This window comes from Bidens hawaiensis, unplaced genomic scaffold (assembly GCF_021521415.1).
Source record: "Bidens hawaiensis isolate Kalapana, Puna unplaced genomic scaffold, B.hawaiensis_p1.1 tig00018147_1, whole genome shotgun sequence".
In the NCBI taxonomy this organism is placed as follows: domain Eukaryota; kingdom Viridiplantae; phylum Streptophyta; class Magnoliopsida; order Asterales; family Asteraceae; genus Bidens; species Bidens hawaiensis.
In genome coordinates, this window is record NW_027492747.1 from 191,414 (window position 1) to 206,008 (window position 14,595).

At 40.8% G+C, this 14,595-nt stretch overlaps 1 protein-coding gene and 1 pseudogene across 1 annotated transcript; both read left to right on the forward strand.

The window, feature by feature from the left end:
* The first annotated feature begins 6,457 nt into the window (after positions 1–6,457).
* Positions 6,458–10,364, forward strand: LOC143555557 (D-xylose-proton symporter-like 2). Its single transcript, XM_077045090.1, has 13 exons — positions 6,458–6,582; positions 6,665–6,762; positions 7,520–7,598; positions 7,708–7,767; positions 7,849–7,915; positions 8,001–8,125; positions 8,200–8,301; positions 8,406–8,825; positions 8,910–8,972; positions 9,048–9,128; positions 9,202–9,300; positions 9,569–9,706; positions 10,070–10,364. Exons 1-13 carry the CDS (start codon positions 6,529–6,531, stop codon positions 10,199–10,201), a joined length of 1,518 nt encoding a protein of 505 aa, XP_076901205.1. The 5' UTR covers positions 6,458–6,528; the 3' UTR covers positions 10,202–10,364.
* An 876-nt stretch (positions 10,365–11,240) lies between these two features.
* LOC143555558 (monolignol oxidoreductase AtBBE-like 15 pseudogene) lies at positions 11,241–13,079 on the forward strand (annotated as a pseudogene).
* Positions 13,080–14,595: the final 1,516 nt, after the last annotated feature.

The following is a 14,595-nucleotide window of genomic DNA, read 5'->3' on the forward strand; positions in this document are numbered from 1 at the left end:
GTTCTTTGTAAGGTTGGCAAGCAACACATCTTTGGCTGCAGCCTCTTCGACGCCCTTTAGCTTACGCTCAGTGTAGTCAAGCACCCCCCTCTGGTCCAAGATCTCTTGGAGCTTCTTGGCATCTTCCGTGGCCAAGGCATCATGAGCCTGCTGGAGCCTCTCTAATTTGGCTTTAAGTTCCTCATTCTCGATGCGTAGAGGCTCAGCAGCAGCTTCAGCCTTGGTGGCCCTCTCGGTTGCGTTCCGTGCAGTTTCCTTAGCCAACCGAAGCTGTTCATTAACAGCTTGGGTGGCCTTGGAACGAGCCTCGAGACGAGCCTGAACTTCAACCTCAAGGGCCTTGAAGGCCTTCTCCTTCTCCGCAGCAACGGCGGAGAGCCTCCTGTTCTCCTCCCAGACAGCCCGCGCCTGAGCTACTTCTTGGATACGAGCTGCCTTTAACTTGTCGTTTTCACGACAAAGCAGCTCGACGCGCGGCTGCATTCGGGCTACGAGAATGCGGAGCTCATTTGTCAACCTACCCTCTTGGTAGCTTGACATTGCTTCCCCCAGCGCCCCACTTGGGGCGGCGTGGCGCGCCCACTCGACGCATTCCACAGGCGTCCGAAGGGTTGTTCCTTGGCGGATGTTCCATCGTGGAACATACACTTCATTGGAATCCGACACTGCAAAAGCAAAAAGCAGTTAGGAAAAGATGATATAAAAAATATATATATATAAAATAAAATAAAATAATAAAAGGCCAAAATAACCCTACGCACCTGTAGGGTCGACGACAGGCCTGTAGCCGCCAAACCCATCACCCGAACCTAACGGATATCCATCCAAGAGGTCAGGCAGATGGGAAGGAGGCAGAGATTGGCTTGACGCCCCAACCCCGGACATACCTGAAGGACCGGCCGTAGTCGCCGGCGCCGGAGGAGGCATAGCGGAGGCCGCCGTGGTAGAAACCAACGGAGGTGAAATCACAACCGCAGCCGCGGCTTTGGAAGAATCCACAGAAACACTCACCGCCGGCTCAGTGAAGGAATCAGTGAATATGGCACTGACAGCCGGCGGAGACGTCGTCACAGTTGGAACAGTTGGCTCAACCGGGTGAGCAACTGAACCAACAACTGAAGCAAGCGCAGTCGCCTGGGTCATCGCCTCAGGTAGGTTGACCAAACCTACCGTCATGGGTCCGGAGGTGCTCCTCCCCGCTCCACCCTGGAATGCGGTAGCATCCACGCCTGCACAAAGAAGATATATAAGTATAATGGCGGAAAGTTATGCAGTTAAGATAAAGGAAGTATACTTACGGGTCCTTTTGAGCTTGAAGGTGCGAACGGGCGGGGACGAACCCGATGGAGCCGGCCTCTTCGTACCGGTCACCGTCGTTGTCCTGGGCTGCTCGGAGGTGATAGCCGTTTCAACCTCCGGAGCAGTGGTCTCAACACCACCCGGGTTCCCCGCCGCCTCTTCACTCTCGGTCTCCGACTCAGACCGGTTCACCTGGTCGGCAGTGGAGGCTACCTTCGCCTTGCCCTTCCCGCCAGCAGCCTTCTTCTTCCGCGCAAGAAAAGGACCATCTGCGGATTCCTCATCAGAAGATGACAAGATTAGAGGAATTCCAGCAGAGGTTTCAGCATTCAGAGGGCGAGGGTTAAATAGTCTTTTACCTGGCCGCGTGGCGCTCAGTATTTCGTGGCCTGGCGGGTAGGCCTCCACAAACCGATCCGCATTCTGCGCAAGGATGGGCAACTCGTTCTCGTCAAGAGCACGAGTACCCAACCGAGCAGGACCGTCAGCTTCCCGCGGATGCAGGAGGGACTGCAAGTCATTTCCCTCTTAAATAAAAAGAAAAACAGTTAGAAAAAACCTTAAATCAACAAAGAAGACAGAGCATACCGTAAGGGATAAAGTTCAAACCGTATTCAAGTACGATAGGAATCTGTGGCGCATCCACCCCAGCATCCTTCCACACCCTGCTCATACCGAGCATCACCATCCCGGACTCTGGAAAGCGGTAAACCGGAGTCTGGATCCGGGAAATCTTGGAGAACCATTCCGCCTCCTGGTAGTTGGAGGCGTGAAGGCTGGGGAGAGCTCTCCCGTTCTTAAATGTCATCGCTATAGGGACGACACGGGCAGAGATGTAAAAGAACTCCCGCTTCCAAGACCGAAGACTGCGCTCGGTAGCGCAGATCTTCAAACCCTTGATCCGGGTGACCAGGGTGTACCAGCCTTGGATGAACCTCCAGGAGTAGAAGGTCATCAGGCGGTCGACGTGGGGATCCACGCCAAGAATGAGGCACACCCACTCAAAATGGCGGATCTTGGCGATCGCCATTGGGTGTACCTCCGTCAGGTGCACACCGTGTCTATCCAGAACACGGTATACAAACTTCGTCAATGGGAACCTAAGATTCCCATAGACGAAGAAGGCGGCATATACCCCTATTTTGCCCTTGGGGGCATCGTACACCGTCTTGTGTGGCTCCGGAAACTCAGGCTCGAACGGCTCGAGCATGAACTTCCGGACGATGTACCGGTAAAGCTCGATGGGAAGAGCACACTGGCATTCGCCAGCAGTGCTCTTATCGTCCTTATCGGACGTAGACGTCGGGTTCTCGACATACAAGTCAGACTCCTCGACGGTAGCTTCTGGATCATGAGTAGACATGTTTTGGAGGTAAAGAAGAACGATTTCAGGAGAATGCTCGACAGAAAGAGTATTCGCCGGAAATCGCTTAGAAGATGAAGAAAGAAGTGAAAGTGTGGATTACCATGAACCCTCTCCCCCTTTATATACTCATCGCAATGAATGCGATGAATTTAATGCGGAGGAGAGAGAAAAGAGCTGGTGCAATGAAACTATGACACGTGGAAAAAGCAAGCTGGCAACAGCTGTTCCCTGACGCGCGCCGTAAAATCCGCATCCACGCGCCCGAAAAATCGAGCCCACGCGCCTGAAAAAGCGTCTGGAATGACCATATACTGTCACGTCGTCATAACTTCCTGCACGTCCTGAAACTGTCAGAAGAAACCGTCAGACACTAACGTCCCTTCAACAGTCTGGACTGTTCTTATCCTTTCACCAACTCTTCGAATTTCAAAGAAATTCAAAAAGATTCAAATATTCAAAAATAAGAGGGAATATACCCCCTTACCTGGGCAACCAAGTAACTATAAGACAGGTGCGAGTACAGTGTCAAGGCAAAACCCTTCACATACTTAGCACCCGCAAGGAATGGACGCCAAGAATACCTTGGAAGTAAGATAACTATAAGACGAGTGCGGGTACAGTGTCAAGGCGAAACCCTTCACATACTTAGCACTCGCAGGGAATTGAAACCAAGAAGGATCTTCTGGGCCATGCTTGCGGAAAGGGAAATAACATCCCCGCATAGCGGGAACGTTGAGAACTAGATTGTTTGAAGCTCCAGGATGGAATTGGTTCTTTAACATAATTGATCACTATGTTTAAAACTACCAAAACCTCGTGGAGAATCTACACAAGTGAAACTCAACGCTCCTGACTTGCGAGGAGGTTACACACCTACCCGCATCATACCCAAAGATCAAGCAGAAAAGTCGGGAATTTCTGCACGTGACATTAGGGAAACCGCGGGAAAAATCCCCAAAGACAACCTTAAAACTAAATCCTTTTCAAAACCCCTTGCTTAAGTCCAAAGTTCACCTCACTTATTAACAATTCATGAGAAGAACATTGGACTGGGGGGACTTGAAGAGGTAGGTCCCAGCAGAGCCCAGTTGGACCCGCAAGACTCACCTTGAAGAGGGACGTCTGCGCAAGGACCAACTGGTTCCGCAGGACCCACCATGCTCAGAGATGAAGACCTTACGCGCAGTACGCCAGCTGTTCCCGCAGGGAAAGCCTCCCAATGGTGAAGTACCCCGCCTGTTCCCGCAGCTGCGGATACAAGCCATCAGGGAAGGCTACCCGCACTAATAGCAAGGCTACACGCACAAGGCACTAACTCTCAATAATTCAGTGTCACCTGAAGGAATGAGCAAGGCGGGAATACTCCCGCCCAAATGAGCCAGTCCGTATGCTTCTGGAAGATCTTTTGTACTATACCTGCCAAGGTATGGACAAAATAGACAAGATCTGACCAAAGCAGCCCATGAACCAATCACAGGGTGACAGCTCACCGACAACAGTACGAGGAGGAGCACGCTCTAGTACTGTTTGTCACTATTAGCCGCTGCCTACTCACCAACCCTTGTCGTGGCACGCACATAGCCTGCAGTTGGTGGAAAGGGAACAGTACACAGCCGGCGGAAAAGGAATAGTACATAGCCGGCGGAAAGGAACAGTACACAGCCGGCCTTGTCACTATCAGCCGCTGCCTACCCACCAACCAGCATGGCACGTTCGTAGCCCATAGTTGGTAGAACAAGAATATTATACAGCTGGCTGTACTTGCTTGGAAACCTACCTTCGGCTATAAATACTCCAACACCTTGGAACGGTATCATTATCTTGTATCTTATCTTCTCTACCAATCTCTCTTTATATACACTTATATTCAGAGCAATCTAGTCTGATTCTCACGCCGGAGGGTGGTCACAAGGAGGAACCCCCCCTTCTCAGTGACGAGCTCACGGTGTCTGTTTTGCAGGTCATCAGAATAACCATCTCTGCCGGACCTAACCCTCGTGGGAAACATTACTTAACCCCCAGATTATCCATAATCTACTCGGGGTCACCTAGTGTTTCTTCACAATTAAACTTGTAGATGCTAATCCATATAAAGATTACCAAGCTCATGAAAAGTAATAGTATAAGTTGATGAAACTTAGAAGTAATTGATTAAAAATCTTTAAGAAGACACATTGCTAGATGAAATTAAAAGAAGGCGCGGTGCTAGACGAGATTAAATAAAAAAACCTTTACACTCTATTTAAAGACAACCCACCTAGATTGCGAGCTGTAATTCCTGCACACAATACTCCCAAGTTACTAAACTTAGCCCATGCTATAAACTATTGATAATTGATAATTAGATACATATACATGTAATAAATATTTATATATAAAAAGGTAAATTATATCATGCATGAAATCTTACGGTCCGGTCCGGCCCGGCCCGGTTTATACGACCGGTTTTCGTTATAAACGGTAAACCAAACTGTTCGTTACGGTTTGAGAATTTCAAAACCAACCGACCATAACTTAAAGAAAATAACCGACCACAAAACTGAACCGATGACTGGTTCGAATGGTTTCGCGGTTTAAAACCGAGCCGTGAACACCCCTACTTATGGTCATGGATTATAATAGGAAATATTAACATGATATCTACTTGACATCCTATGTGCCTGTGGAGTGCCTAATTAAATACCAAATCAAACTTCTATTCGACAAGCGACGTCTTGCAATACAATAGGCATCGACGTAAGGATAAACGAGTTATCTCTAACTTAAGTATTATAAGCATTTATTAATGACTTACATTTTCATAAACCTAAACGCATATAATTAAAAACTAAATCAAAGTTTTATATTATAATTAAAATTTACACAATATTTTGATGGCGATGAAATGACTTAAAATTCTGAAGGTAAAAATGATACCTTATAAAGTCATACAAAATCAAAAAGGTTTTACAAGAAAAGCAACTTTCTATAATAAAATAAATAATGTAACAAAGTTATATATCTTATCAAATGAAACTGAAAAACAAAACTGTAAAGAGAATCTTTTATAAGAATAAACTCTGCATGTTTTCATGTTTTGAAATCACAATAATATACTTTAGTTAGTGTGAGGGTTATTATTATTACTAACTTTTTTTTTTGGCATTGACATAGGTTTTCATTTAGAACCATGTTCAAAATGCTCAAAATTACTTGTCAAAAATGTTTAACTTTAATGTTTTCTAAGTTACTAATAAGTTGATGTTTAAATATACAAGGACAATGTTAATTTTGATTACGAAATGTTTGATTTAGATCGTGCAACGGTCAACTATGACCGAATATGTATTATTCGCTTATGAGAAAAAATTAAGCATGTTTAGGTATTTGTGAGACAAAAGCATGTTTAGGTAGTTGCTGCGACATTAGATAGTGTGTGAAGCGACCACAATTCAAAAGGTAGCACTTGCACACGGTCTTTAATGATATACTTGGTAGTTGTAGCGTTAGAAACAGAGTTGTTGATAAATGAATTTTGAGAATGTGAATGGTGCAAAAATTGGGAATCTGGTATCGATGACAAATCTGGAATCGGGTTATAAACTTATAATAAATTTTATCTATAAATTTAAAAAATATATATATATATATAGGTCCCAATATATAATAATAAAAATAAAAAATAAGAAGATCGAAAAAAATATATTATTCGAAATTTTGTTTGTAAGCATTAAACAAGGTCGAGAGTCGAGATCGATGAGTCAAATGACGGAAGTAGCCTTTGGATTCTTGTTTATACGCGAGCCAGTCAGTTAGTCCTTCCCTTTATTGACTACAATAATAATAATAAAGGACTTAATTAATATACATAGTGCTGCCTGCATATGATATCCATGGCGTCAACTACCACCGAACACCACTTCTCATCCATCGGCAAGGTACTTGTTACTTGACGCTGCTCAGTTTCTTAATTTCTAAGTTTGCCATACGGTGATTGATTTGATTTGATTTGATTTTCAGGCAGGAAAGTCATCCGGTGAAATCGAAGGGATGGATGTGCGTCTTCTCAACGGTCATCGTCAATCGGAAGATTACTCTCTACTCGCCGCTATTCTTCCGTGAGTCTCGATTCATTCCATGTTAATTACTACTTTGATACATGTACCTGCCTAAAACACGTAATCCAATGTGATTTTATTTTAACTTTATAAATATTTGAAATTAATAGCCTAGGCTAGTCTATAGCGCTGCCATATAATAATAATAATAATAATAATAAAGTAGTTAAAGGAGCTTTATTCATGTTTGATACTTGTGTTAAGCGCGTTCTTTCTTACCTCTTAATAACGATAAGACCCAATTTGACAGCCCTAGCCATACTATGGGCTGCAGTTGAGTAACTAAAGGTTTTGATTATATTGAATTTGATACATTTATAGTTTATTTTAAGATTTGATGGATCACTAGAACGTTTTGGAGTCGTCTATGTTAATTTGAACTTTATGATTGCTATGTCGTTACATTTTGGAGTCTAGGCCCGACAACATTGAGTAAAGAATATAGTATGAACTGGCGTTGGATTTGTTACATTGTGGTGTTGATTTTCGTATTAAATGTGCTGGCTTTGACCAAAAAGAATATAAGTTTGTGTTCCTTGTTTTGGTTAGAAGAAAAATGTGGATATAAGTCCTTGTACGTACTACCGGGGCAGATAGGAATGAAGTTATGATGTTCTGCTTTAATGTCTTGCAGTTGAACTGATAAGGTCATTTAATGGAGTGACTAACTGTAGACAGTGACCTTTCTTGATCTTTTTTCACTAAAGTTCTAATTGTGATAAATGTCACCTTGTTGATTATCGGTCAATTATCTCAGATTTCTTTTTCCTGCTTTTGGAGGCCTTTTATATGGCTATGATATCGGTGCCACCTCTTCTGCTACCATTAATATAAAGGTACCTTTTTTAGTAAGATTGTCGACTATGAAAGATCTTGCGTTATCATACATTGCTAATACGTTTTGTGTGCACGTGTGTGGTTTTCACTCTCTTTTAAATGCTGCAGTCACCTACATCTAGTGGCATCTCATGGTATGACTTGTCCTCTGTGCAAGTTGGTCTCATCGTAAGTTTTTGAATCCATTGCTGGAATGTTTTTTTGCACTTATACAAAACTAATCTCTCTTCTTGCCTTTGGTGATTGCAGACCAGTGGGTCACTCTATGGGGCTTTGATTGGATCTATATTGGCGTTTAATGTTGCTGACTTTCTAGGTTAGCTATATTCCAAGTTGAGAACTTTAAGGTTTCAGTTTGATACTCATATAAAAAAATTATAAGTTATAAGTGTGTATTTAAGGAAGAAGGAGGGAGCTGATGGTTTCAGCTGCATCATATATTATTGGCACCGTGGTAACAACACTCGCACCCAGTTTCGCAATTATGGTGATCGGCCGCTTTATATACGGTATAGGAATCGGACTGGTAAGATACAAATCTATCTTCTGAACACATATATGTCAAAGTTAATAAATTATAACAGACTTATTTCTATGTAGGCAATGCACGCTGCTCCAATGTACATTGCTGAGACAGCTGCAAGTCAGATACGCGGCCGGTTAATATCCCTCAAAGAATTCTTTATCGTGATGGGAATGGTTGTAAGTAGTTCATCTTTTTCTGAAGATCTTTTACACAACATGTTGATTTTGTTGCCCGTCTACCTTCAGCTAAAACGCTTAATAATATGCTTGTTTGATTGCAGTTAGGTTATGTGGTTGGTAGTGTTTTAGTTGAAATAAACTCTGGTTGGCGGTACATGTACGCGACTGCAATTCCTTTTGCGTTTATTATGGGAATCGGGATGTGGTGGTTACCAGCTTCACCAAGGTGGATATTATTACGAGCGATTCAAGGAAAAGGTGATATGCAGGAATTAAGAGAATATGCCATTTATTGCTTAAGGCGGCTTAGAGGCGACAATGTTGATAATAATTCAGCAACTCAAGAGGTTGAAGATATTTTGGCTGAATTATCTTATATTAGTGAGGAAGGTGAAGCTACAATAGGGGAAATGTTTCAAGGAAAATGTTTGAAAGCATTAATTATTGGTGCGGGTTTGGTTTTGTTTCAGCAGATAACTGGTCAACCTAGTGTACTTTACTATGCTGCATCAATTTTTCAGGTACTTAATTGTTTAAATTTGACACTTGAAATTTATAAGTATGTAAAACATGTTTCTGTAACTGAATTGTTGCATGTTTTATAGACAGCAGGGTTCTCTGCTGCATCTGACGCTACACAGGCATCTATTATACTTGGGGTCTTAAAGGTAATGATAAAATTTTAAAAGAAATATCAATTTGTTAGTTTGTCTAACACGCGCCTTGTATTTGATTTATGTTAGTTAATCATGACTGGTGTGGCTGTTTTGGTTGTTGACAAACTTGGGAGGAGACCATTGCTTCTCGGGGGCGTTTCTGGCATTGTAAATTCTTATTCTCATATTATTTTAAACTATAAGTTTAAAAAACTTATTAAACAACTAGTCACCTTTGCAGGTAGTAGCGTTGTTTCTCATGGGATCATTTTACACTTACCTCAGTAATGTGCCTGCAGTAGCTGTTGTTGCATTGCTGGTGTATGTTGGATGTTATCAGGTATAAGGGCATGTTTGTCAATTTGCATGAGTGACCTTATGTACTACAAAATTTATGTTATTTCAATAATAATAATAATAATATAGTTTCTTTTAAATATAATAATTTAGGATGTTTTATGCATTGCAAATACAGATATGGATATTTCGACCTGTTTTGACACATATAACATGTTTCTTTCAAAATAACCCATATATAAGTAAAATGAGTTGGATTGGTACCTAAATGTAGTATATAAATTAATTATTAAGAAAGTATATTGGTGCAGATATCTTTTGGTCCTATTGGCTGGTTGATGATATCTGAAATCTTTCCCTTACGTTTACGAGGGCGTGGATTGAGTATAGCGGTTCTTGTGAATTTTGGCGCCAATGCATTAGTCACATTTGCGTTCTCTCCATTACAGGTACATTTTCACTTCTGCTGTATCTTCTTCGCGCGCGCGCACACACTTCTACCCCCCCCCCCCCCTCCCCACACACACACTTATTAGGATCCAATACAAATATGTTTTATGGTGTGCAGTGTACGAAGTGAAGGAAAATTCACGCAGTGGCATTTTCGCAATTACTCTACGCTACAAAAAAATTGAGCTAGAGTAATAACAATTGTGCTACTTGTAAGCTGTAGCGTAATTATCATTACTCTTGTTCAATTTCATTGTTGTGTAATTACTCTGTAATTACGGAAATGCAGCGCGTGGATATTTTCTTCACTTAGTACACTGAGAGCCATTTCTTACAGTAAATGCTTTTGCTTGTGGTTGCAGACGTTGCTAGGGGCGGGGATACTGTTCTTCATATTTGGAATAATAGCAGTGGCGTCTTTGGTTTTCATCTTCTTCAAAGTGCCAGAAACAAAAGGGCTGACACTAGAGGAAATTGAGGCTAAACTCTTATAGAAAGAATGGGAATATTGGTTTGGTTGCTTGGTATATAAATATGGCATACTCACTAGTCATCATTTCATAAGTGTAAGATGCAACTTTTAAAATTACCAATATTGTTTGACATTTATCTGTTTTATTTATTTGTTAGTATTAGTATTATTAGGATGTGGTTTTAGTTGGTGAATGTGCCCATTTCTCAACCAATCATTGGTTTTTTTTGTCATTTCATACTCCCATTTGACTTATCTTCAAGGTCACACATCAAGGGAAAGATTGTTTATGGGACGTACCTACCAAAAGCCGGATCATGTGATGAACTTCTTCAATTATTAACTTATTATTTTATAATAACAATAATAATAATAGTAATAATAAAAATAATAAGCCCACTAATCATCTTTCACCCATTTCCCCTGCCGGCGCTATGTGGGAAGCCTCTCCCCCCTCCATAGCGCCCAAAGCACCCCGGAGGGCGGTGTTCTCGGCGCTTTGGAGGCTCCATAGGGGTGGCTATGATTTTTAGTAACTTTAAACACAAATAAGTATTTTTATATATGAGATATTGTTTAAAATAAAGTGAAAATGAAGAAACGAAGACAAGGTTATTTAGGTAGGTGAATAATGAACAAACATTCGAGAAGTCGATATAATTTGTATGTAGTATCTTGGAAAATAGATTTGACTAACACATGGTATCATCTAAATCTTTTATTTTCTTTTTGTTTGATTCTTGTTAGTTTGAGTCATGCATTTGTATGTATTTGTATATATTTTGTTATCTTTAATTATTATGTTATAAAAGTATACGATAGATCGATGGTTTATCTGTTTGTTTCTTCTATGTTTGTGTGGGACAAGACCACAAGAGGATGAGTGTTGCCAACAAAAAGGTGGCATTTTTTCTACTACACTCATGTTTATGTTCTTGCTTCAAAGCTATGTAATTGTTTCCTATTACATATCTAAATCTAGCAGTCTTTTTTACTAAATAAAATGTATAGAAGAAACTAAAGTTTGTGAATTAAAGCTAAAGTCATGAATAGAAACTATTGACATTTGCAAATCTTAATTGCTCATATATTTGGCAATAAAAAATCAATCCATATATATGTGTTCTCTTTCTCAAAACTTCCCAAACCACAATCACTCAGGTCTTTAGAAATGATCTATTTTTCAAGATTCATTGTGCTTCTAGTCTTTCTAGCAACACTTTCTCCCTTTTGTTCTTCAAACCAAATTCATGATAGCTTCTATGAATGTCTTTCTACATACTCCATAACCCAACTGCCCAAAATTTTTTACACCCCAAACAGCCCTTCTTTCACACCCATTTTGAACTCGACCGCCTTAAATCTCCGCTGCATTGGTCCAAATGCACTGAAACCTGAGGCTATTTTCACCCTGTTAAGCGAAACCCATATCCAAAATGCAGTGATTTGTGCGAAAAAGAATAACATTCATCTTCGGTTTAGAAGCGGAGGGCATGATTATGAAGGAATCTCCTATACATCTGTTATGGACCCTCCGTATGTCCTTATTGACTTATCCAAACTCCGTGCCGTTAATGTTGACATTGAGGATGGTTCGGTTTGGGTCGAGGCAGGTGCAACCGTTGGTGAGCTTTATTACCGAGTAGCCGAGAAAATCAAGACTCATGGGGTCCCAGCAGGGCTATGCACGAGCCTAGGTGTTGGTGGTCACATCACGGGTGGTGCATACGGTCCCATGATGAGAAAGTACGGGCTCGGGGCTGATAATGCACTCGACGTAAAGTTAATTGATGCAAATGGTCAGATATTGGACCGGGAAGCCATGGGGGAGGATGTTTTTTGGGCTATCCGAGGAGGTGGTGGGGGCAGTTTCGGTGTCATAGTTTCCTGGAAACTAAAACTCGTACCAGTCCCAGAAACTGTCACCGTTTTTAACGTTGGACGAACGTTAGAACAAGGCGCGACCAAGATTCTTTACAAGTGGCAACAAGTTGCTGACAAACTTGATGAAGATCTTTTCATTAGGGTTATCATTCAACCCACAAACATACCAAACACAAATAAAAGAACCATAATCACAATTTACAATGCACTGTTTCTTGGTAATGTAAACAGACTTGAAGAAATCATGAAACAAAGTTTTCCTGAATTGGGTATGAAGAAGGAAGATTGCATTGAAATGAGTTGGTTGGAATCGGTCTTGTTCATCGCGGGCTACCCAAGGTCCGTCCCCACCAGCGTCCTACTCGCTGGAAAACCGGCTTTCTTGAACTACTTCAAAGCAAAATCAGATTTTGTAAAAGAGCCTATTCCAGAAAAGGGTTTAGAAGGAATCTGGCAACGATTCTTGGAAGAAGATGGTCCCCTAACAATCTGGAACCCATATGGAGGCATAATGAGCAGGATTTCGGAATCATCAATCCCATTTCCTCATAGAAATGGGACATTGTTCATGATTCAGTATTTGACAAGCTGGATGAACCCTGAAGAAGACGTGACCAAGCATGTTGATTGGATTAGGAAGCTTTATAACTACATGGCTCAATATGTTTCAATGTTTCCAAGACAAGCTTATGCAAATTACAGAGATCTTGATCTTGGAATGAATGATAAAAATGGTGATGACACTAGTTTTGTCAAGGCGAGTTCTTGGGGAGCAAAGTATTTCAAAGACAACTTTAATAGGTTGGTGAAGATCAAGACTGAGTTTGATCCTGATAACTTCTTCAAACATGAACAAAGCATACCTATTTTACCCTTGAGAAGTGAACTCCAACATTCAGAACTGTAAATATGGGAAGGGTAAACAATTAATTTACCATTAAGATGTTATTTGTTTTGTTTTATGTTCTGTTGGTTTGTGATAAACAAGCATGGGAAATATGATGGAATTTATGTTCTATTATTAATTTTATATTTATATGCAACTTAGTATTTTTACTGGCGTGTTGTGTCGGACAGGTCGGTAAAATCCGAGCGGTGGTAAATCTCAGCGTTCATATGGTAAGTCAACGTGAATTCGGTCGGTTTCGGTTACGTGCGTTATTGTATCGAAACTAAGACAAAAATAAAACAAAAAATATTATAAAAATTGGGTTGAACTAATGGCGTGGCGTCGGCCGGCAAAACTCGATCGTTGGTAATGCCCGACCGTTATCGATCCCGGGCGTTGAGGCGGTTGAGTCTACGCGAATTCAGTCAGTTTTCATCATGTTCGTTACGGTACCGGAACTAAAAAAACAAAAATCAGCATTCGGTCGGTTTTCGTTACGTACTGGAACTAAAGCTAATCGCGGTGAACCTACGCGAATTCGGTCGGTTTCTAGCGCGTTCGACACGATACCGTAAATAAAACATAATAATGAAAAAAAGAACAAAAACAAAATTCACATTCGTTAGGTTTTCATTACGTTCATTCCTGTCCGAAACAAAAAAAAATCCTACTACCAATAGAGTGCTGCAAAGTGGCCCAATAGGGGCTTTGTGGCACCAAACCTGCATTATTATTATACTAGTGTTATACTCGGCGCGTTGTGCCGGACAGGTTGGTAAAACCCGGACGATGATAAACCCAAACGTTGTTGGTCTCGGCGTTGAGGTGGTAAGTCGATGCAAATTTGGTCGGTTTCAGTTAAGTGTATTATGCTACCGAAACTAAAAACCAAAAAAAAAAGAAAAAAACATATAAAATTTGAGGTAGGTCAATTGAGTGGCGTCAGTCGGTAACACTCGGATGTTGGGAAGATCCGAGCATTGCCGATCCTGGAAGTTGAGGTGGTGAGTCTACGCAAATTCGGTTGATTTCCGTCACATTGGTTACAGTACCGAAATTAAAACAAAACGCAGTGAGTCTACGCGAATTCGTTCGGTTTTTATTATGTTTGTCACGATACTAGGACTAAAAATAATAATAATAATAAAATCAAGGACCAATACGGTGCCGCAAAGTGACCAATTAGCATTTAGCGGCACCAAAGTTTGTAATTGTATATATTTATAATTATAATATATATGGGTGAGTTAATTGGGGAACTTCAAAGAAATGGGGACCTAGGGTGCACCCCCAATCTTTATGGTGTACCTTTAATCACCTACATCATATCATTTAAAAAAACCCTAAAAAATCAAAAAAGTAATTAAAAAAAATTAAAAAAAACGAAAAAAATAAAAAAAGTACAAAAACCAAAATGTTTATCTAGCATCCCCGATAAAATAAACTTTCAAAAAAATCGAAAAATTAATTAAACAAATATAAAAAAACGAAAAAATAAAAAAAAAGTAAAAAAACCAAAATGTTTATCTAGCATCCCTGTTCCAAAAAAAAAAACTCAAACTTAGTTTAGCCCTCGGGTTTAGTTTCGCTTTTAACGATTTTAGGTTTTTTTAGCTTGGGGTGTGGACACTTTTCATTAATAT